The sequence below is a fragment of the Dasypus novemcinctus genome, chromosome 26, assembly GCF_030445035.2.
Source record: "Dasypus novemcinctus isolate mDasNov1 chromosome 26, mDasNov1.1.hap2, whole genome shotgun sequence".
Taxonomy (NCBI): domain Eukaryota; kingdom Metazoa; phylum Chordata; class Mammalia; order Cingulata; family Dasypodidae; genus Dasypus; species Dasypus novemcinctus.
The window spans coordinates 57,024,206-57,049,149 of record NC_080698.1 but is presented as its reverse complement, the minus strand read 5'-3'; the positions used below and the strand labels follow the sequence as shown (position 1 = coordinate 57,049,149).

Sequence of the window (24,944 nt, the reverse complement as noted above, 5' to 3'; positions counted from 1 at the left end):
CTATACAGAACAAGAATGAAGAAATGCCAACTACACACACCAATGTAGATGAATCTCACAAGCAGAATATTGAGCAAAAAAAGCCAGACAAAATAGATACTGAACGATTCCATGTCTATCAAGGTCAAAATCATGCAAAATTAATTTTTGGTACTACAAGTCAATAAAATGGTTCCCCTTGGGGACTGGGGTCAGGAAGGGAGTGTGAAAAGGATTCTAGGGAGACAGTGATCATGTTTTCTCTATTGATGTGGGTGCTAGTTACATGGGTGTGGACAGTTTGCAGCAGTCCGTCAAGCTATATGCCTGATTTGTGCACCGTCCAGACACATATTACACGTCCATTAAATCTCTGTTAAGTGAAGCAAGTGTCCTAGTGCAGAGCTGGTGGGTGCGAACAGCCTCCCCTGCATGTCCTAGTGCAGAGCTGGTGGGTGCTAACAGCCTCCCCTGCGTGTCCTAGTGCAGAGCTGGTGGGTGCGAACAGCCTCCCCTGCGTGTCCTAGTGCAGAGCTGGTGGGTGCGAACAGCCTCCCCTGCGTGTCCTAGTGCAGAGCTGGTGGGTGCTAACAGCCTCCCCTGCGGACTCACGTGCATGTGATCCCTCTAGCACGTCACACTGTTTGTTCCACCCTAGCTCCAGCACCATTACTGCTCTCCAAGGGCTCCATTTCAAAGGCCCAACAGTTACAGTCAACCCTTGGAGCTTCTGGGATAGGCCCTATGGCAAACAAGAAGGGACAAATCAGATCATTTTAGCTTCTGGCAACAAAGCAGATGGAGTGGATTTGAATACCCCCTCTCCCACCTTGCTACAAACACATAGGCTTCTGGGCAAATATAGCCAAACAAAAGAGATTCTAAAAACATAGCTAAGGGACAAAGAAACAAGACGCAGCAAATAGACACAGAGAACAGACAAGCGGGGGAGGGAGGGGAAATTAAATAAATAAATAAATCTTTTTTAAAAATAAAAAAATAAATAAATAAAAATAAAAACATAGCTAAGCCCAAGCTCAAAGAAGGGAGAAGGAGAGGAAACTCAAAGCTAGAAGAGTAAGCAGGAGTAAAACTGCACAGCAAATTCCTGGGGGTTCAGGACTCACAGATAGGACAGTGAACTGGGGCCTAGAAAAACTTCCCACTCAACTGGAGGAACTAGAAGGAAGTTTGTCATCTGCCCATGCGCATAGTCAGGGGGAAAAATTTACCTAAGATAAGTAAAAAACCCAGGCTTGCATTTTACTTGGGTATATAGTCTAAACTGTTGAAGTCTAAAACTACTAGAATTCCTGGAGATTCCCTGAAACTGCACTGTAGAATTCTTTCAGTGATGTGGGATTGAAGAGGATATCACAATAATAAATCACAAAACATACCAGAAAATACATTGTAAATGCAACAGACAAGGAGAATTGATACCCCAAGATGTAGTATTACTATAACAATCTGAAAGAGATCATAAAAATAAATGTTTAAAACAATCAAAGAGAGAAAGGAAGGAACAGAAACCTTGACAAAAGAGAAAAAAGAACGGGACAGATCTGGAACCAGTAGAAATTCTAAAAATAAAATACAGTCATCTATATTAAAGACTCAATGGATGGGTTAAACAGAATATTAGACACAAGTGAATACAGTTATTAATTTGGAAGACACAGCTAGGGAATCACCCAGAATGCATCATCGAGATTTTAAAGAGATGAAAAAGATAAAAAGGTTAAGAGACATTGAGGATAGAAAACTAAGACCCACCAAATTTCTAAAAAGTATGACAGAGAAATGGAAACTTGGCAATATCTAACAAACTGCATATACAATTCCATTTCTAGGAATTTACTCCAACAATATGAAAATATAGCTATGCAAGGTTATTCACTGCAGCATTTTAAGTAATTGCAAAATTCTGGAAACAACTTAAATGTCCATAGGAAAGAGACTTGTTGATTAAACTATGGAAAACACACATATGAAGTATTATTCAATTGTAAAAGTGATTTCCAAAATATACTGTTAAGTGGAAAGAAGTAAAAGGCAAAAGAATATAAATAGCATGTTACTTTTTCTGCAAGAAAGAAAAGAAGAAACTATACTTTTACCTCCTTATTTCTGTAGAAAGAAAAAGGCACAGAAAAGATAATCAGAAACTAAAGATATTGGTTCCCTAAGGTGAAAGGGTAGAATGGGTGAAAGAGATGGGGTGGGGAGAGAGAGTAAGGATTCTCTAAGGATAAATTTTTGTATCATTTAGACATGTAGGACCACATTAATGCTTCACATACTCAAAAAATACAATTAGAGTATCAAGACTGTAGAGTGAGATATTTTAAGGCTCCATCTTCCCATAGAACCTCCAGCAAGACCTGGCAGAAACATCTTTCTCAAAGCTCTAGAAAACAGTTAAAGGACTGCAGGAACAGAGTGGTGCGAAATCAAGAAAAAGACTACTTAAAGGCAGGAGGATCTCGTGGTGCCCTGGCTGGGCTGCTACCCAGGCACCCCTCGACAGCTCGGCAAGGAGCCAGCTTGTTCTCTCAGTGTTGATCCCTGGTCCTGGTTCCCAAGGGAGCAGAGTACCCTCATGCACATGCTGGGAGCCTGTATGTCTGGCCCAATTTGTCTGGTGGTTCCCTGCAGGACTCGCCATCCCAGAACGTACCCTACATGGAGAAGGCTGCTCCAAATATGGCTGTGGGAGAGCAGTCAGGTTGTGCGGTCTGGGTAAGGGATTCCTGGCTGTAGGACATACAGTATGGTGCCTGGGACTGTAAAAAAAAAAGTCGTTTCCTAGGGGAGGGGGACATTTGTATCCCCCTAAGGTGAATTCCTAGAGCTGCATGTATATACATAAGACCAGACACATGGGCAGAAAGGCCCAGAGAGGCCCTGCATTTTGGGCTCAGACTCTTCTCTGGACTCTTTGTATGGATAAGGTCTGAAGGAGAGCCCTCCACAGGTTAATCTGCAAAGACTGGAAATGGTGCTTTCTTTTTTTCCTGTTTTTTTTTTTTTTTTGTTGTTGTTGTTGTTAGCTCCTGGCATTCAAGAAAAGCTCTGCCATAACACTACCTGGCTAAAAAATTAAGGAACAGACTCCTCAAAGTCTAAATTCCAGTGGTAACACATTAAAATACCAAAACGTCCAAGTTTCAACAAAAGATAACAAAACTTACAAAGAAACAGGAAGTGATGGCCCAAGCAAAGGAGAAGATTAAAACATGACAAACTATTAATATCATTGAGGAGGACCAGACCTGGGACATACTGAAGCAGGCTAGTAAGATAGGGACTCAGGAGATGGATCTGGAACCTGGCAAGAAGTCCACGTGGACATCAATAACCCCAAGATGGCTGCTGGAAGACCCTCCCCAAGATTCTGCCACTCAGAAGAACTCCTCCAAACCAGGAGTAGCCCTGGATATTCCCGGAAGGACTTTATCATTGGGCCCTCCTGGGAGACTGATGGGGGAAATAAGCAATCAAACCAGTGAACAGCTGGAACTCCTCCCCTGCCATTAGCAAAGGGGTGGAATAATTAGCAGTTTAAAAAGCAGCCCAGGTCTGAGTTCACTCTCTCATACTCTCTTGCCTCTGGACCTGGGCTCCAGCTGCTTCTCCCCCACTTGAATCACCACGCAAGTATAACCTGGGCATTTATAACCTATAATGGGAAATTGTAGCCCATAAATCAACCCTCTTTATCACTTTTCAGCCCCTTCCTCTCTACCTGGGACCCCTGCTCTGCTATTTTCTCTCATTTCTCTTCCCTCCCTACCTGAATAAATTACTGGCCTAACCCACCCAACATGCTCTTGAAATTCATTTCTCCATCATAGTCAAAGAACCTAAAAGAAATCCAGTAACAATACCAAAGGCTTTTTTAAAAAAATGGTCCTAAATAAGCTCGAAGAGATAAAAGGAAAACATGGACAGAGAACTAAAGGAAATCAGGAAAATGAAAGAACACAAAGAGAATATCAATGGAGAGAGGGAAATTATTAAAAGGAACCAAACAAAAATGAAGACTACAACAACAGAAATTAAAATTCCATGGAGGTGTTCAACAACAGATTGGACCTGGCAGAGGAAAGAATCAGTGAACTTAAAGATCAGAAGATCAGAAAATCAAAATCATTCAGTCTAAGAAGCAGAAAGAAGAATGAAGAAAATTGAACAGAATCTGAGGATCCTGTGAGATACTGTCAAGTACACAAATCTATACACTGAGGGAGTCCCAGAAGGAGAAAAAAGAGAAAAGGGGTCAGAGAGAATATTTTAAAAAGCAACAGCTGAGAACCTCCCAAATTTAACAAGACATGAATATACAAGTCTAAGACACTCAGTGAACTCCAAACAGGAACCCAGATAACAGACCCATACCTAGCCATACCAACCGTGAATGCCAAAGATAAAGAAAGAATTCTAAAAGCCGAAAGAGAAGCAACTTATCTACAAGAGAATCAGAATAAGATGAAATGCCAATTTCTCATCAGAAATGATGGAGGCAAGAAGGCAGTGGGATGACTTATTTAAAGTACTGAAAGCAAAAAAAAAAAAAAGCCAACCAACCAAGAATCAAGAATTCTATATCTGGCAAAACTGCCTTTCAAAAGTGAGTAAGAGATGAACACATTAAAGCTAAGAGCATCTGTCACCACTAGACCAGCCCCACAGGAGATACTAGAGAGAGTTCTACAGGTGAAAAGAAGAGGAAAATAGACAAAAGAGAGAAGTTGCTTGAAGAAATAAAGATCTTTGGTGAGGGAAACCTGGGAAAATATGTCAGTTTTATTGCATTTTTGGTTTGTAACTCCACTTTGACCTTCCTACAAGATTTAAAAAAGCATAAAATGTAATAATAAATCAGTGGTTTTGGACTCAATGTATAAACATGTAATATGTGACAAGAACAACATAAAAATGGAGGTACAGATGGTATAGGAACATAGTGTATGTATATTAATATTTTTTGGAGGTACTGGGGTCCAGGGATTGCACCTGGGACCTCATATGTGGGAAGCCAGCGCTAAACCACTGGGCCACATGGGCTCCCCTGAGCTTTTTTTTTTTAAAGATTTTTATTTATTTATTTTTCCTCCCCCTGCCTTGTTGTTTGCACTCACTGTCTGCTCTCTGTGTCTGTTTGTTGTGTGCTGTGTCTGCTGGTCTTCTTTTTTTTTAGGAGGCACCGGGACCTGAACCCAGGACCTCCCATGTGGGAGAGAGATACCCAAATGCTTGAGCCACATCTGTTTCCTAATCATCATGTCTCTTGCCGTGTCTCCTCATTGTGTCATCTTGTTACGTCATCTTGTTGCACCCGCTCAGTGCATCAGCTCATTTTCTTTAGGAGGCACTGGGAACCGAACCTGGGACCTTCCATGTGGAAAGCAGGTATTCAATTGCTTGAGCCACATCCACTCCCTAGCATGTGTATATTATTGACATTATGTTGGTATCAAAGCAAATGAGATTGTTACGGATTTAGGATGCTAAATTCAATCCCCATTGTAACTATAGAGACTATATCAAAGCCTATGCAAGTTCATAGAGATAGAAATTAAAGTACAGTTGCAGTGGTGGGGAGCAGGAGGAAGAAGAAATTAATGTACAATGTGTGTAGGTTTTCTGTTTGGGGAGATGGGAAAGTTTTAGTTATGGAATTTGGCAACATTGTGAATAATTCCACTGAATGGTGTGCTTGGGAATGGTTGAGATGGAAGAGTTTATGTTGTATATCTGTTCCTGCAATTAAAAAAAAAAGAAAGAGCAACAAAAGAGACAATGACAATTAAATGCAATGTGGGATCCTAGACGGGGTCTAATAAGGGAGGGGGAAAGGCTCAAGAGGACATTATTGGTTCAGTACCCAACCCCGGTACCTGCCTGCCCACCCCCCCCAAAAAAAGGACATTGTTGGGACATATGAAAAAACTGGGGGCAGCGGACTTGGCCCAGTGGTTAGGGCGTCCGTCTACCACATGGGAGGTCTGCGGTTCAAACCCCGGGCCTTCTCGACCCGTGTGGAGCTGGCCCATGCGCAGTGCTGATGCGCGCAAGGAGTGCCCTGCCACGCAGGGGTGTCCACCGTGTAGGAGAACCCCATGCACAAGGAGTGCGCCCCATAAGGAGAGCCGCCCAGTGCAAAAGAAACTGCAGCCTGCCCAGGAATGGTGCCGCACACACGGAGAGCTGGCACAAGATGATGCAACAGAAAGAAACACAGATCCTCATGCTGCTGACAACAACAGAAGCAGACAAAGAAGATGCAGCAAATAGACACAGAGAACAGACAACCGGGATGAGGGGGAAGGGGAGAGAAATAAATAAAATAAATCTTAAAAAAAAAAAAATTGGAATATAGATTATGAGCTTTATTTCAGTGTTATATTTCTTGAACTTCCTAACTGTACTTAAGTTGGTTATGTAAGTGAATATCCTCATTCTTAGAAAATGTACAGGACAGTATTAAATGTTCAGTAATACATTTTCAAATGTTCAGAAAATGGACTGGTAAATACATAGACAAACAGGAAGGCAGACAGACAGAGAGGGAAAGATGGATTGATTGACAGATGGACTGAAAGAATGATATGGCAAATGTGGCAAAATGTTAAAATTAGTAGATCTGGGTAATCAGTGGGGATGGAGGGGGAGTATGTTGGAGTTCTCTGTATGGAGTTGGTATTTTTCTAACTGTACTGTACATTTGAAAGTATTTCAAAATAAAAAAGTGTTTTAATAAATCAACAGGGATGGAGAAAAGAACCCTAAAAATGAATACAAACAAAAAAATAAATCTAACTACATCTAAATGTGTAACATAATTACACCACAAGCATAAAAGAGAACTGAAGTAACTTCTGAACAGCCTAAAGATAAAAAGATAAAAGAAATTTAGACAAATATTGATGTTTACACAGTAGGTTAGTTTTTTTGCAGCTGTATGGGTTAACAATTTTCAGCTACTTTTGTGTATTATAGAACTGAACAAATTAATAAACATGTTGAGGATGTTGGGAGTCAAGTTTCTGAGAAAAGGAAGATACAAATGTGGAACAGAGGAAGGCTAGAAGAACCCAATGGTGATGCACTTGAATTGGAAGTATCGGTGTGAACTCAGAGTTTTAAATATGTGCATGTACATATATAAACATACAGGTACAGGTATTATATATTTATATATGGACATTTATAAAGAGAGAGAAATATAGATAAGTATCCCTCAGGTCTTCCTCTAAAAGGGTCTATAAGCAATGATACCCCAGGGACCATAAGCAAATCTGGAACCCAGAATTTGGCTTCTAAATACCTTCCTCATTAAAAGTAACTAGGGCTCCTTAGAAAATGGCTAATTCCAGGGATGGAGCAGAGAAAGTACAAGAAAGCCTGGAACATCTTATTGGGCCTCAAAGTAAGAATGTGCATAAAACATATTAGGGCTATGCAGAAAACACATCTTCAGGAAAAGATAAGGAGAAAAGTAATGACAATCCTTCATGGAAAGTCTTGGAAGGTAGAATTACAGTTCCAGGAATTTGATCCTCAAGATCTAGAAAAAGCAATGTAGAGTCACCTGCTTTCCTGTTTTTACCCAACATATCATAGGTAATACTCACAGAGGAAACTGGAAAGAAGCTTACAAGGAAAATCCAGGGTAGGAAGCAGAAAGATAGAGTAGTAGTAAATCAAGAGGTATATTGTTGAGTTTTTGAAGGCAAAAGAATCCTAGCTATTGAGATGCAAGGATCTGATTCTTTGCCTATCACAGCACAGAGAATTTCTCCAGGACAAGAAGGGGAAAAACAGTGACAGTCCTTTAGTGAAAAATCTGAAAGAGTATGCCAGTGCAAATGACTGGATCAGCAAGACCTAGAAACAGAAACAAGGCTGACACAGAGCTACAAGGAGCTAATCCTTTGAGGCTGTAGAGTTGCCAAATCAAAGAAAGGATGAGAAAGAAAATCATGTAGATTTTCCTAAATGAATCTTTAAAAAATAAAACTGCTGATCCAAGCACTGTATCTCTAAGATCTAGCCATCAAAATAAGACAACTGAGGCTGAACATTAGTGATCCATTGCTTTCTATGGTAAAGAAGAAAAATCCAACTGGTTCAAATGCTGAAGGAAACCAGTAGAAGTTGAGTTCAAAATGAAGACAAAGGAAACCCTTGGAAAATACTGTTTTATCAAAAAGTAAAACTTTGTCCAAAAGGCTAAGCCACAACCAGAATGATAATGAATCGAAGCCAAGAATAATTCAGGGTTCTAAAGAGATAGACTTCTGAGGGACCATCTACCAAAAATCCAAAGCAGGATGAAACCAGCATACCAATGAAGAAAAAGAACTAGAAGCAATCAAGGCACTGATGATGCTTAGCTCTTATAAACTAAAAATTGTTTGAGGCCTCTATATTCAATCCTGCAAGACAGGTAGATGGAAAAAAAAGAGTAGGGAAGAAAGTGATTATGTTCAATTTAGTGAGAAATATAAGGCAACTCTTCTCCCCATAATGTACTTTTCCATAAAATCTAAAGTGAATTTTGTAAATAATGATATGTGGCATGGCATAATGATCTTTTTTATGTCCCAAGAAAATCTTTATTCAATAAATTTGCTCTTGCTGTGTTAAAAAATTATTGGACTATATTAAAAGAATTTGAGCATTAAAATAAATAATGACAGTAATGAATTATAAACTATTCAATGAAACAATAACCCATGAATCCATACAAATCCACACACATATATGCATACCAAGGAAAAGGTCTTTCAGTAGAATACCAGCAAATAAATAAATAAGTGATAAGAGTTAGAAAATCACAATTTTGCAACCATCCTACCAATAACTGGTTCAGGCAAGAATGATCAATGGATACTAAAACTAATGAGAAAAAGTTTGATGAGATACAAGATATTTACAGTCTCAAGTATTAATGACAATGGGAAAACAGTAATATTTCTGTGGAGAAAGCTGGCAGACACTGCTGTAACCAAGAGATCAAAGTGATGTGGCCTTGTAATGAGACACGCCAGCATCACGCACCTCCAGGTCTGACCCCCTGAGGAAGCCGTGGCAGCACTCATGTGGTATCACTGCCTAAAGTTAATCGTGAGAAAACATCGGCCAAGCCCATCCTGGGAATGTTCTATAAAAACTATGCCTTGTACTTTTCAGTAAGGGCAAGGTCATTACAGACAAAGACTAAAGAACTGTTCCAGATTAAAGGAGACTGAACAGACAACTAAAGGCAACAAACAATCCTGGACCAAGAGAAAAACAGCTATACAGGATATTATTGGGACCACTGGTGAAATTTAATAAGGTCTCTGGATTAAATAATAATCCACTGTTAATTTCCTGATTCTGACAATTGTCTATAGTTACGTAAAAGAATATTCTTGTTTGAAGGAAATGTACACCGATGTATTTCGGGTAGGGGTAAATGGGAATGATGCCTTCACCTTACTCTCGAATGGATGAAGGCTATGTGGGAGTTCTTTGTCCTATTCTTTCTGTAAGCTTGAAATTATATCAAAATTAAAAGTTACAAAAGAAAAGCATGTGAGAAAGTTAAAGACATTTTTTAGATAAGTAAAGGCTTGGAGATCCTTGCAGAAAGAGTTACTAAAGGATATATTTCAGGAGAAAGGAAGTTAAACCCAGAAGAAAGGAAGTAGATGTGAGAACTGTGAGCAAAGAAACCAACACTGATAAAGCTAAATAAGCATTGACTATTGATCACAGTAACTAATTAGGTGGATGTCAAATATTAAGTAAAAGTAACAGTAGATTAAAACAGGGAAAGCAGAAGAAAAGCATTTTGATATCTATGTGCTGTTTGGAAAGAGAAGAAAGATTGACTTTAGACTTTGCTCAAGTATGCCTACAAAAAATGTAAGGGTCCCAGACATCTATACTGTACTATTTCCAAATAAAAGGAATTAGGACACCTTGGAGAAAGACTGATTCTAATTCAGGGAAATGGGTTGTACAAGATAAACTGAAAAGTCTTGATATATCAGAAGGCAAGGGAATTATCAAACACTAATAGGTTGTCAAAAGGACTCAGAAGTCAACTGGAAAGCTTTCACTCACTAAAGATGGGGTATCTGAGCATTAGTAAGAATCATAACTGCAACAAATCAATGATGTTACGATCTGTACGTTTATAATGATACTATAAAAAACACAACCACCTCACTGATCACTGATCAGTGATGCATGTACTTTCACTCTTCTCCCAATCCAACTAAAACAAGAGTAAATAATTTTTTTAAGGCCTTAAACCATAAGACACAAAAATAAACCAGAAGACTGACAATGTGATAGCCAGGTCCTGAGCCTCAACAGACTCCAGCACCTACAATCTGATCTATTGGACTTACCACACTCAGCTAAGATGGAGTTGAAGAAGGACAACCACCACACCATGGAGCCTAGAGTGATTACAACTGAAAATGGGAGGATTGCATCCAGCATCCAGGTGGAATCTGACCCTCCTCTTGACATAGAGGTGCAATGGACACAACCAATCCAATGTCCACATAGAAGAGGTGGCATTGGATTGGGAAAAGTGGACATAATGGACAAAGGGTATGGGGAAAGGCAGGAAGAGATGAGAGGTGGAGGCGTCTTCGGGACATGGAGCTGCCCTGGATGGTGCTTCAGAGGTAATCACCGGACATTGTAAATCCTCACAGGGCCCACTTGATGGAATAGAGGAGAGTATGGGCCATGATGTGAACCAATGTATATGAGGTGCAGAGGTGCCCAAAGATGTACTTACCAAATCCAATGGATGTGTCATGATGATGGGAACGAGTGTTGTTGGGGGGGGGAGAGGGGGGGTGGGGGGGTGGGGTTGAATGGGACCTCACATATATATTTTTAATGTAATATTATTACAAAGTCAATAAAAAATAAAAAAATTAAAAATAAATAAATAAATAAATAAACCAGAAGAGGAGACAAGAGCAATAAAATTTGGACACTGGAAGCAGATGGATGAGTAGGAATCTCCTGATTTAGTAAACCCCAAAGAGCTGAATCCTAGGCCAACAGTGAGGAAAGCTGAGAAGCAGTCAGATTTAAAATACTGAACTCTCCAAAAGCTCTGAAATAAGCAGCATTTGTTACCCTTATAAGAGGGGATGAAAATGGCACTAAAAACAGGAGAACTGGTTGAAAGTGTATTTAAGAAGCAGCTGAATCCATATTTCCTCTCCCCAAACACTGCATGGTTAACAAATATCCCTTCTCCTTGGCAGAAGACTAGGAGTTTATTCTTCAAAGGGAGTAAAACAGAGTCTCTGAACTAGAGTAGACCAGGTACAACTGAGGCAGGGGGTTCATACTGCAAACAGGAGGAGCAAATGAATATTTATAATTGCATTTATGCATACATATTTACTGTGACACTCAGCCTTTTCCACTTTGGCTCCCAGCTCTTTGGCAACAGGCCCTTTATACTCCCAGCAGAAGGTAAGTCCATTTTTCAAAGAATCTAAAAACCCCAGGAGGGCTGACCTAAAGATGCTGACATTAGAGATTTTCAAATGAAATAGTCTAGCCAGATGCCCCTTTTGAAAAGTCTCAGTTAACGAACCCCACCAACAAGCTCAAAGCTTCCAACCAGCTTTTTGGTAGTCCTCCTTAAATATCTATGAGTAGACACCACCAGACCTTTGAGGAAAGCATGTCTATGAAAAACTGAGACCAAAACAAGCAGGGAAAATTAACCTGGAGGAAAACTCTAGCAGAAAACAACTTTAAAAAATTTCAGTGCTCTCAGAGGTAAGATATTGCATCCATGAATAAAACTATTCCTTTAAATTAAAAATAGGGGTTGGGGGGGCAATAAAAACACCCTTAGAAATTAAAAAATATGAAAGCACTCTTTTTTCGTTTCTTTTTTTTTAACATTGGTGGGTGCTGTTTCATACCCTAGGTTATGGTTAGGTTGCTCCTCTCTGATTTACAGACCAAGCCTTCCACCCCATCCGAGGTCCTCAGCCTCACTCCCCATTCCCCCGAGAGCCCTCCCTCTGCTACCAGCCTGCCTTCCTGCCTCCAGCCTTTGCTTGTGGTCCCCAGCTGGGCTCAGCACTCACACAGTCTATGTTCTCTGTCATGTTCAGAATGATAAAATTTTTCCCAGCCAGGTTGCTCCAGTCTTTGCAGATCACCTGTACAACGAAACAAACAGAAGGGCGATTACCAAGGCCTAAGGAAAAGTAGCAGGGAGAGGAAATGGAATGGAAACCTTTTGAGAAGCTAGAAGATAAAGGCCAGGTGTAGGTTTATTATAGCTAGGCAGAGCTGGCAACCTCTGGAAGGTGACATATCAAGGATCTAACCAAAGGTCAACAAACCCAAATATTTTCAGGGACCAAGCAAAGAATGCCTTGGATTAAAGATCAGGCATGATCTAAAGGAAGTGGGAAACTGTGTCAAAGGGGCCAGACTGCAGAGGGCCTGCCCCATCTAAGGTCAGAATAACTACAATATCTTTTTTTTACTATTCTGCAGGCCAAATGAAAACATACCTGTGGGCCAGCCCCAGAGGGTGACATCGTGGGACTCCTTTCCTTCTGGTGTTCTATGGGTATAAGCACTGCTCTTTGGGTGGGGGTGGGGAGGAGGAGGAGGAGGAGACCAGAGAGCAGCTAGCACATTTGGTGGTGGGAGTAGAGATGGGGATGGGAGAGAAAATGGGTCAGGCCTAGGGTGGCAGCAGAATGCCTGAACAAAGGAAAACCAGGCTGGGAACTCCAAGCTCTCAAAGGGTCTTTGCATGTTATAGAAGCAAGAACACCCATTCCTGGACCATGAAATAGAGATCTAAAAAAAAAAAAACCAGTTCTCTTGGGGTTATGGGAGCTATGGAAAGGGCCTCCATTCTTAGCCCGGCAGATCCTCCCACCATGCTGCACCAGCCAGACTCTATTGAGAAAGGAGCAGACTGACGGCCCATAGGCACCTTCACTTTACCTGAGTAGAATCCCAGGGTATTCTGGATTGAGCTTCAGCTGCCTGCCCTTCCTGTGGCTGCTGGGTGAAGTCTTCTTGTCCCAAAATAGCAGAGGAAGGTGTCAGTTCCATGTCTCGGGGGGCCAGTGGGAAAGAGGCTGAGGTTCTAGGGTCAAGGTGATCTTCATCTGGGGTTTCGACCCCACTTGGAGCTTCTGTTTGAGGGAATGATGCCAAGGAGGGCACCTCCCCTTGTTTGCCAGCCAAACTGGCTGCTCCCACAGTGGCCTCCTCACCCCCTTCCTGAGGAGCCTCAAACTCTACCCCAAATCCTGCAGCTGGCAGCATCGTGGCCCCTTCCTCAAGGCTGGTGAAAGCCTGATGCCCCAGGGTCACTGTACTTGGGGTGACTGAGAGTGGTGATGAGCTTGGCTCCATGCTGCTTTCTACCTCCACACCTGAGGAGGCCTGATCCCCAGAATCTTCATGCCTATGTTTGGTGGGTCCTGGAGGCTGGCTGCTGCTGGTGGAAGAAAAGTCAAGGACCTGAGTTTTGGCTTCTTCTTGGGATCCATTCACAGGGAGCAGCTCTTCCTCTACCTCCTCCTCCTCTTCTTCCTTCTCTCTTTCCTCTTCCTCTTCTTCCTCTTCTTCCTTTTCTTCAGGAGGCATATGCCAGGGAGGCTCAACCAGATTCATCTTGGGCAGGGGAGAAGGGAGGCTTGTCACCTCTTGGGCCTGGCTTGTGTCTTCTATGGGACCTGACTTCTCAGTTAAGTCTGGAAAAACATAGTCTAAGGACAGAGATGAAAATTCCATTCACTAGCTTCATCATTCACTGAATGGCTCAGTATTACTGAGCAGCTAATACCAAAAACCATATAATGCTCATGGGGAACAGTGGGGTGGCTGGACTACTGGGCAGGTTGGAAACGAATGGGAAATAAGGCTGGCATGGGAGAAGGAACACGAGAGCGAGGCTATTCATTCTTTCCTTTATGATAAAAATAGTACAAATTAGTCATTTAACTCAATGAATGCCAGAAGGTATAAAGTAAAAGGTAAAAGTTTTACATAATCTCATCCCCCAAAGTTAGCCTTTGTTAACAGCTTGATATATCTCTTTCTCCCCTGTTTTTATAATGTGTTTGTGTTCTGTATGTGTGTGCTTTGTGTCAGAGAGATTTAAAAAAACTAAAATGATATTAATTCATGCAGTAATATATAGGTTTCACTTTCCTACGGTTAGTACATATATATAGGCATACGTCTCTTTTTAATATGTATGTAGTATTACATTGTACACATGTTCCAAAATTAAATCAAACCCTTCAGATGGATTTTAAGGTTTCTGCAACTTTTAAAAATTATAACAAATCAGGGGAAACGGACTTTGGCCCAGTGGTTAGGGCGTTTGTCTACCATATGGGAGGTCCGCGGTTCAAACCCCGGGCCTCCTTGACCCGTGTGGAGCTGGCCCATGCGCAGTGCTGATGCGCGCAAGGAGTGCCGTGCCACGCAAGGGTGTCCCCGGCGTGGGGGAGCCCCATGCGCAAGGAGTGCGCCCGTGAGGAAAGCCGCCCAGCGTGAAAAGAAAGAAGCAGTCTGCCCAGGAATGGCGCCGCCCACACTTCCCGGGCCGCTGACGACAACAGAAGCGGACAAAGAAACAAGACGCAGCAAATAGACACCAAGAACAGACAACCAGGGGAGGGGGGGAAATTAAATAAATAAATAAATCTTTTAAAAAAAAAAAATTATAACAAATCAATCCTCTACTTATGATTGTTATAGGTTGTGTCCATTTTTATTATTACAAACAACACTACAATGGATATCCCTCCATATAAATATAATCTAACACTTGTGCAATTATTTTTGTAGGCCAAATTGCTGCACATTTTAAACTCTGGTTTATTTTTTCAAATTGCCCTCTAAAAAGGATCACTTCCACCAGCAGTAACAAGAACCTGTTTCCTTAGGCCCTCACCAATATAGAGTGGTTTCTATCCTTTTTAAACTTCTCAATTCAATGAGCAAAAACTGATATGTCAGTATTATTATGATTTTTACTTCTCTAATTATTACTAGGTTTAAGGGATTTATATGTTTATTGATCATCTGTTTTACTTTTTTCTTATTAATTATTTTTCATATTGGATAACCTTTACTCCTTTTTAATGGATGTTATGGGGGTTTTCTTGGTGAAATCCCTAAATGAGGTCTGGGACCCACTCATCACAGAAACAGGTGAGATGCATAAATGATTACCATTGTTTCTAAGCTGAGCCCTTTTTCTCTAATTTAGGTCCTGAGAGGAAATGAAGAAGAGAGAGAGGGGCCAGGGGCTGAGGCCAGGGGTTGAGCCCAGAGATTTCTAGTCTTTCAGAGCTTAGAGGGTCACTGGTTGCAGTGGCAGAGGCAATATTTATTCTCTCTTGTTACTCCTGAGAATTACATTTTGAAGCAGAGAAATTGGGAGAAATGCTAGAGATCAGGCCATTTACTGGCCAGTCTAAGAACCCCAGGCCTCTTCATGATAACTACATATGAAAGTTACAGACCAGTTTTGTTGGAAAGTCATTCAAAATATTAGAAGCAATATATAAATAGTAACTTTTTTGCTGGTAATTTGCTTCAAAATAATGGTTATCAAAGTGTGCTTTAAAATACTCTTTAGAAATGTAGGAATAGTGTAAGATAGTCAAGTAGAGCCTACTCATTTATCTCCTACCCTCCAAAGTTTCTGTTACATGACAGAATACACAATTTAGATACATTTCTGGGAAAAGTGAAAGCAGATGAGCTCATAAGAACAGATAACCCCTCAGTCAAAATAAATACAAGATAAGTTAGCAGTGGAGGAGGGAGGCTCTCTTACCAGCAGAGTTAAAGAAAAAGTACAACTGTGGAATTGGCAAAGACATAGCACATAGAAAGTTCAGGAAACAAAAGATGTTCTTTAAAAGTCTAATTAGTTTCCTTAGATTGATTCAAGAAGATATTATATTCCTAAAATTAAGAACACGCTACTAATAGAGCAACATTTTTTAAAGTTCTTGGAAATTAAAATTCAAGTGTTAAAAACACGTACATGAATGTTCATAGTAGCATGATTCACAACAGCCAAAGGGTGGAAACAACCCAAGTGTCCATCCACTGATGACTGGGTAAACAAAATGTGGTCTCTTTATACAATGGGATATTATTCAGTTATATAAAAGAATGAAGCTCTGATATATGCTACAATGTGGATGAATTTTGAAAACATCATGCAAAGGGAAAGAAGTCACACACAAAAGGCCACCTACTGTATGGTCCATTTACATGAACTATCCAGAGGAGGCAAATCCACAGACAGAAGCAGATTAGGGGCTGCCATGGGTGCAGGGGATAATGGGGAATAAACGCTTAATGGGTATGGGATTTCTTTTTGAGGTAATGAAAATGGAACTTAATAGTGACGGTTATGAAAAACTGTGAATGTACTAAATTCACTAAAGGTATATTGCACATGTGTATTTTGGTGCAATAAAAATATTCAATTGTTGAAATTTTAAAATTCAATGAAAAAGCTGAAAGAAAAAGTCCAGGAAAAGTCTCCAAAGTACAGAGTATGGCACTTCAGGGCTCTCTCCCCCAACAGAACCTTTGAACAACGGCAACAACTCACAGAAAAACATTATTCTCAAAGCTCCAGAAAACAGTTAAAGGACTGCAGTAACCAGGCGAGTGCCAAAGAAGGCTACTTACAAGCAGCAGGATCCTGTGGTCCCCCTCCACTCCCTCACTAGGCTCAGTGTGGAGTCGGCCATGCTCCCAGTGTGGCTCTCTGGTCCCTTGTGCACACACTGGGAGCATGCATGTCTGGCCCAATCTGTCTGGTAATGGCCGAAGGTCTTGCCATCCCAGAATTGCCCTGCATGTAGAAGGCAGCTCACCAGGTTCTCCTACAGAGCGCTGTGAAGGGACTGCTGACTGTAGGACAAACAATACAGTGACCTTGAGGAAACTGTTTCCTAGGGAAGAGGGGGATCTTCATGCCCACGTAAACCGTGGAACTCCCAGGGCCACATGCATGTGCCCAAAATGAGATTCACGTGCAGAAAGGATCAGGGGAACCCCCACACTTGGGTCTCCAGCTAGTCTCTAAACTCAGTGTATGGATAAGACCTGAAGGAGAGCATTCCCACAGTCGATCTGTAAAGACTAGCAAAGATGTTTTCTTATTTCTCTTTCTTTCTTTTTAATTTTTGTTGTTGTTAGCTCCTGGCATTCAAGTAAAGCTCTCTGGTAACATGACCTGGATACAAGTTAAGGAACAGAGGTCTCAGAGTCTAAATTCCAGCAATAACACACTGAAATATCAAAATGCCCAGGTTTCATCAAAAGATTACAAAACATTCAAAGAAACAGGAAGTGATGGCCCAGACAAAGGAGAAAATTAAAGCATTAGAAACCATCAATGAGGAGGAACAGACCTGGACATACCAGACAAAGGCTTTGAAAAATCATCCTAAATATGTTCAAAGAACTAAAAGAAATCAGGAAAATGATAGCTAAACATAGAGACTATTGATAGATAGATATTATAAAATGGAGCGAAACAGAGCTGAAGACTACAGTAGCAGAACTGAAAATTGTCTATGGGAGGAGACGTGGCTCAAGCAGTTGAGTGCCCACCTCCCACATGAGAAGTCCTGGGTTCAGTTTCTGGTGCCTCTTGAAAAAAAAAAAAACAGCAAGCAAAACAAGTGATAAAACCAACTCAGGGAAGCTGATGTGGCTCAGTGGTTGAGTGTTGGCTTCCCAAACATACAAAGTCCTGGGTTCAATCTCAGCCTCCGATACCTCAAAAAAAATCTTTTTTTGCCTAGAGGGGATTACAACAGCAAATTAGAGCTGGCAGGAAAAAAAATCAGTAAACTTGAATATAATTGAAATATTCCAGTTAATGAAACAGAAAGAACAAAAAATGAAAGAAAATGAACAGAGCCTAAGGAAACTGCGGGACACCCATCAAGTACACCAATATAAGTATTGTGGGAATACCAGAGAAAAAAAGAAAGGAGAAGAGAGATTATTCAAAGAAATAATAGCTGAAAACTTCCCAAATTTAATAAATGATATGTTTTACACATCCAAGATGTTCAATGAACTCCAAACAGGATAAATCCAAGTAGACCCACACCAAGACATATCATAATCAAACTGTTGAAGGCCAAATACAAAGAGAATTCTGAAAGCCACAAGAGAGAAGCAATGTGTCATGTATAAGAGAGCCACAATAAGACTGAGTGCCATTTTCTCCTCAGAAACCAGAGAAGCAAGAAGGCAGTGGGATGACATATTTAAAGTCCTGAAAGCAAAAAACTGCTAACCAAGAAATCTATATTTGACAAAACTGTCTTTCAAAGATGAGGGAGAGATTAAGACATTCCCAGATAAAAACAGAAAGAGCCCGTCACCACTAGACTGGTGACCCTATGGGAGATGCTAAAGAGAATGCTGTAGGTAGAAAGGAAAGGACACTGGACAAAGACCGAAGCCACATGAAGAAACAAGGATCTCTGGTAAGGGTAATGACATGGGTAAATACAAATGCTCTAAACCCAAAATACAGTCATACTTCCTACATCATCTAAAAGGCAAATGCATAAAATGTAATGAAAAACCAGTGGTTTTGGACTCACAATGTGTAAGCATGTAATTTGTGACAAGAACTACAAAAAGGTAAAGGTACAGATGGTATAGGAAGATAGTTTGTATATACTGTTGAAGTTAAGCTGGTATCTAAATAAATGAGAGTGTTACAGATAGGATATTTAAATTAAGCCTTATGGTAACTACAAAGAAAATATCAGAGAATATGCAAACTCATAGGGATGAAAATACATAATGTAGGGTTTCTGTACAGCAGAGGTTCTTAACAAGGGGTCCATGAGCTTGAATTGAAATTTTTTTTAAAAAAATCCATTATTCTTGTGGAGATGGGTTGGTGTGGGTGTGATGTATTTATTAAATAATACACAGTATTGTGTGGACTTAGTAAGGGGTCTGTAGAACAAAAAAGGTTAAGAACCGTGCTTAGAAGGAGATGGAAAAATATTAGTAATGGAAGGTGGTGAGGGTACAGCACCAGTATAAATATGAGTAATTCCACTGACTGGTATGTTTGGGAATGGCTGAGATAGAAAAGTTTATGTTGAATATGTTTCCACAATTACAAAGGAAAAAAAAATGAACAACTAAGGAAACAATGACAGTTGAATGTAATAAGGCACCCTGGACAGGATCTAATGGAGAAAAGGCCCCAAAGGACATTTTTGGAATATATGAAAAAATTGAAATATAGACTGTAGCTTTATATCAATGTTAAATTTCTTGAACTTGATAACTGTACTTAAGATGGTTACATAAGTAAATATGCTTGTTCTTAGGAAATATACATGGAAATATTAAGTGTTCAGGAGCATGAATAAAAAACCTACATTCAAGTGTTCAGAAAATGGATTGATAAATACAGATAGATCAACCAATAGACAGATGGACAGACTGACAGATGGAAGGACGGATAGGTTCATGGATAGAATGATATGGCAAATGTGGCAAAATGTTAAAATTGGTTGATCTTTATATATGTGGGCATAGGGGTATGTTGGACTTTTCTGTATGAGGTTGGTATTGTTTTTTTGTACCTTTCCAGTAAATTTGAAAGGGTTTCAAAATAAAGGTTTCTGAAAAAAAGCCTCCAAAGCAAAAGATGAGAAATGTTAAAAGACAGATGTCCAAAGGAGGTGTAATAGCTACCTAATATGATTTCTAGAAACAGAGAACCAAAAATGGACAGAATGAAATACTGTAGCAGTTTGATATATTTATAAATTCCAAAAAGAAATATATAGATCATGTTTGTAAACTGGTCAGTTTCTCTGGTATGATAACCCTTTGATTGTATTAGATTCAGCTGGGACATATGATTAAATTATATTAAGACGAGGGCTCTGATCCAACAACGTCATTAGAGTGTGACTCAGCATTGAGTACAATCCCCCTTGGGTTGATAAAACAGACTCTCACAGGGAAGCAGATACACAGAAGCAGATAAACAGGAAGACAGAGTGCTCTATAGACATGGCTCTGGAAAGAGAGATGAGCCTGACAGTCTACAGCTGACCTTTTGGAGAGACCAGAGAAGCTGAGCCCGGAAAGAAACAAGCCCTGGGAAGAGTGATGAGCCTTAAGCCAGCCTACAGCTGAGATCAGAAGATTTTGGGACCATGGAGTCTTAAAATGAAGGAGGAAAGCTGAACCTTTGCAGACATCACCTGCCATCTTGCATCAACATGTGGCAACAGACTTTGGATGAGAAAGTACTTCTTATGGTACCTTGAGTTGGAATTATTAGGGCTTGGTAACTAAGTTCCTACCCAGATAAATAGCCTTATAAAAGCCAACAGAGTTCTGGTACTTTACATCAGCAGCCCTTTGGCTGACTAACACAAATATCAAAGAAGAAAATTTCCCAGGAATAACCTGAAGCTTAATATATAATCAAGGTGAATGATAAAATGTTCACACCTAGGTTCATTCTCATGACATTTCAGAATTCTAAGGAGTAAGAGAAAATCCAGGGAAGCAGATGTAGCTCAAGTGATAAGACCTCTGCCTACCATTTGGGAGGACCCAGGTTCAATCCCTGGGGCCTCCTGGTAAGAAAAAGAAGAGAAAGTATGCCTGTGCAGCTAGCCAGTGCCTGCATGGCAAGCTGAGTGTACGGTGAGACAAGTGCCCGCGCAACTGCCCAAATGGCGAGCTGAGTGCCCATGTGAGTGCCTACGTGGTGAGCCAGTGCCCGGGCGGTGAGCCAGTGCCCGCACGGTGAGCTGAGTGCCTGTGTAAGCACCTGCGCAGCAAGCTGAGTGCCCACGTGGTGAGCCATGCCTGCATGGTAAGCCAGTGCCCGCATGGCAAGCTGAGTGCCTACCCAGCAAGCCGACTGCCTGCATGGTGAGCCAGTGCCCGCACAATTGAGTCATGCAGCAAGATGATGATGCTACAAAAGAGAGACAAAGGGGAGGGTCAATGTGAAGCACAGCAGAGACCAGGAACTAAGGTGGCAAAATTGAGAGGGAACCTCTCTGCACATCAGAGGTCCCCAGATTGAATCCCAGTGAATCCTGGAGGAGAAACACGAGAAGAGAAGACAAAAAGAGAAAGAGATATAGAAGATCACACAGCAAATGGACATAGACAGCAAAAACAAAAGGGCAGGGGAAGGGAACGGGAAGAAAATAAATGTTTAAAAAAAAAAAAAGAAAATCCTAAAAGCTCTCAGTGAAAGAACAGGTTGCCTACAAAGGAAAGAGAAACAGATTATCTTATTATCATCAAGCTTCTAACAGCAACATAAGAAGGAAATTTAAAACTGCATTCAAACTTCTGAGGGAAATTTATTTTGAAGGTCATGGAACATTGAAATTTGAAACACAAAACCAAAATTTTATACCCAACAATACTGTCATTCAAGGGTGATTACAAAATAAAAACATTGTCATACATGCAAAGACTTAAAATTTTTACTACCCACAGATTTTAAGGGAATTATAAGGATGTTCTCCAAGAAATCCAAAAAGGAAGACATGAGAAATCAAGAAACACAGTGGTCCTAAAATCGGAATGTTATAAATATAACCTCAGGATAGAATCTATGCAGCAATTGGTCCAAACTAAAATAGGAATCCAGAAGGCTCTGAAAAGAATGACTACAAAAGGAAAAATGGATGTTCTCTAATAAAAAGTATGATTTAAAAGCTGAGTGGTCTTAGTAATCTTTGAAAGCCCACTTTAAATATTTAAATAAATAAAATGAGGATATTCTACCCACACTACTTTTGTTAATTATTAATATACTCTTTAAATCCTACCCTCCTCCTCTATCCCCTGTACACACTCTATATAGAGCCTACCCATTACCCACACAAGTGGAGAGGCCTGCTAGTGGAACAGTGATCATGATAACTGATAAGGAAACCTTCAGTACTGACCAATCTAGCATTACCTTTATAAATAGGAAAGAAAAATCAGGAAGCAGGAGACATTTGACAAAAGCCAGCCTTATGAAGAAGCAGAAGAGTAAACAAGCAAAGCAAATGACCTTTGAGAAAAGAATTGATCTAGTACACAATAGAAAAATTTCTTATTAACATTCTCAGAGAGATTCTAGAGGTAACTACACCCATAAAGCAATCGTAAGAAAGGATACAAAATATTTTACTCAACGTAAGTAAGAACTTTATAATAGCCAGATGTGTTCAAAATAGAAATGGAATACATAAAAATATAACTGAAATGGGCTAAATGATCACTTGGCATGAATACTATATAGTAAGAGTCAGAATCAGATGGGTGGTTGGGAAATACAACGCAGAAAATTTCTTACAATCATGATATTCTAGCTTCCATTACTAGATGATTAACCTGACAGCAATGTGCAAGAATTATATGGAGAAGGGAATGAATGAAAGGAGAAAATTGTTAGGAGGCTTTTTGCCATGGTTTAGGAGAGCTCAAAGAGGGTGAAGACGATGAAAACGAAAGAAGACTCAAGAGATGACCTGAGGCAGCAGCATCTTGACTAACAGGAGGGAATTAACACTGGCTGATTGCCAGAGTAGCCATGCCATTAATGGAAATGGGAGTTGAGAGGAAAAATGTTTTGAAACCCTCAAGAAGCACCTGAAGTAGCCACTAGATTAGGTATAGCCCATGATGTGGCAGGAACACAGTATGTGGCAATGCACTCAATGGGCAGAATCCTATCAGAGTGCAGGAGTCCCGAAGACGGCAGGATGACGAAACAATCCCTCCACACAAACTGATGCTGACTTTCCAAAAGGAGGGGTCTCTATACCTCCAAAGAGAACCCAGCTCTTGACATAATTCCCTGAACTGTTTCCATCCTTCACTGAGATGGCCAACAAAATCAGTCAGGTTGTTGGTGACCAGGAAGTCAGAAGACTTAGCCACTACCTTGCATGTATAAGCACTGGTAAGTCCCTTAACTTTTCTGGGCTTCAATGTTTAATATGCATATGAAGAAGTTGGTCTGTATCTGGAATCGGACTAGTAGGGTCCCTCAAAGCAGCTCCTTTAGTTTGTGGCTAAACCCTGAAAGTCTGGGATCAAGACTTACCCATAGAGCTCTTCAAAGACCCTCCTCACCACCTACAGAGAGGCCCTAAATCTGAGCGTTGTCTTAGATTTGAATAAACAAAGATGCAGGAGACAGATTAAAGATAGTATGAAAGCCGATTAAAGGGTTGGCTCCGTGGAAGTCTGTTTCTGTTTCCAGGAAAGCAGCAACAGAGTTGGGGCCCTGAAGAAATGTAAAAAAATCCTCCCCAGCTCAGGCCCTCCAGAGGCTTGAGCTTAACTTCAAAGCACTGCAGGTCAAAGAGTGTCTAAACCACAAAGGAACTGAGAAGACATCTAGTGCAGTCCCCTTGCTGTACGTTTAAGCCCTGGAGAATGGGGCCTACCGGCCAATGCCTTACCCTCTAGGCTCAGTAACTTTCCTCCCTGAAGAGCTGAGGAATAGCACTGTGAAATTACAGTACCCTCTGGTGGCTGTAAATGAAAGCTACACCTTCCATAGAGCACTGGGGGAAAATCAGGTTCTCAAATTCCAGACTTCAAGGCATTACAAACAGATAGAGGCCCTGAGACATCAAAGAGCCCATCTCTCTCCTTCTAAGGATGAGAAAACAGAAGCTCAGAGAGACACTTGTCATAGTTGGAAAGCAGTAAAACGCTTAGGACAGTGTCTTTCAAGACACTTCCTGTTCACTTAGTCCCATGCCAAGGCTTTGCATGAGATGGGACAGGAGTAAACTAACAAGCAGTACCATGGCCTCTCCCTAGTGCACCTGCATCTCTGTTACCACTGTCAAGCTTTTTAAAGCTGGACTTGACTCACTGGAGTGGTTGGCACTGAGTCCCAGGCAAAACTTCAGAGTTCTAGGGGAGCAGTTTGGAATTTTGGGTCCCCACTTGTCTCTATGCACCACACACCCCTCTGTGATGTGAGATTTAATATCTGTCTCCCTTGGGTGTTACAAAGATGAAATGACATCATGAATATGAAGCACCTAGCCCACAGAAGGCTCTCTTTACTCCCTAAAAAGAGTTAATCTCTTAAAGTCCACTCTGTCTTACACACCTTTGAGTAGTCCAGACAACCCAGCCCACAGTAGGCACGTCTGTGGTGAGTTGTTACTGTAATGGGATCCTGTGGAACCTGGACTCTCAATACTAGAGGAGACCCTTGCAAGGTTGTACGACATCCAATGGAGGCTGGGCCCTCTGGCAGGGGACTGGCCATCCTACGAAAGATGGGCTATCAATTCCCTTCAAGAGCACATCTTGACCTCCTGAGGGAGTCATTTTCTGTGTTGTTGGCTTTTTTTTTCTTTTGCTCAATTTCCTTAAGCCAAAGTGTGGTGGTTCTTTTAAAATTTAAGCCCATTTCTTCTTTATCTAGTATAAAAAGAACACCTGCTAAGCCTCTCCTTCAGAAAAAAAATCTACATATTCTCTTAGTTGCCCCAATTTAGCCTTCTTTTCCTGGGACTAACCAACTGTAGTTATTCCTTATTCTCAACACTTTCTGTTGTCATTCTTTTTCCTCTCTTGCTAAAACTCTGTATTTGCCACAGTTTTAATAGCGGTTACAAAATCAACAGTGGGGGTAAACAATAAATATCTGCTGACTGCCTTGTTGAAAACTGAACAAGATTCACTAATAAGAGGTTAAGTAATGTAAAGTGTAAGGTAAGATTTCTTGACTCATGTAACTTTATTTTAATTTATCACAGTATTAAACTGCTTTTTCACCATGATGATGTGATATTGGGCTCAGATGCAGATGAGGTCATTTCGATCAAGTTCTAGTTCTTTCTCTGTACAAC

General features: G+C 40.7%; 1 protein-coding gene across 1 annotated transcript in view; it reads right to left on the bottom strand.

The window, feature by feature from the left end:
• The window catches only part of PODXL2 (podocalyxin like 2), a 50,886-nt gene that overhangs the window by 6,891 nt on the left and 19,051 nt on the right, over positions 1-24,944 (bottom strand). The window contains exons 3-4 of the mRNA XM_058288765.1: positions 12,997-13,769; positions 12,117-12,191 (exon numbers count right to left, since the gene is read on the bottom strand). Of these exons, the coding sequence (XP_058144748.1) occupies positions 12,117-12,191; positions 12,997-13,769 (848 nt within the window). The remainder of the gene's footprint in view (positions 1-12,116; positions 12,192-12,996; positions 13,770-24,944) is intronic.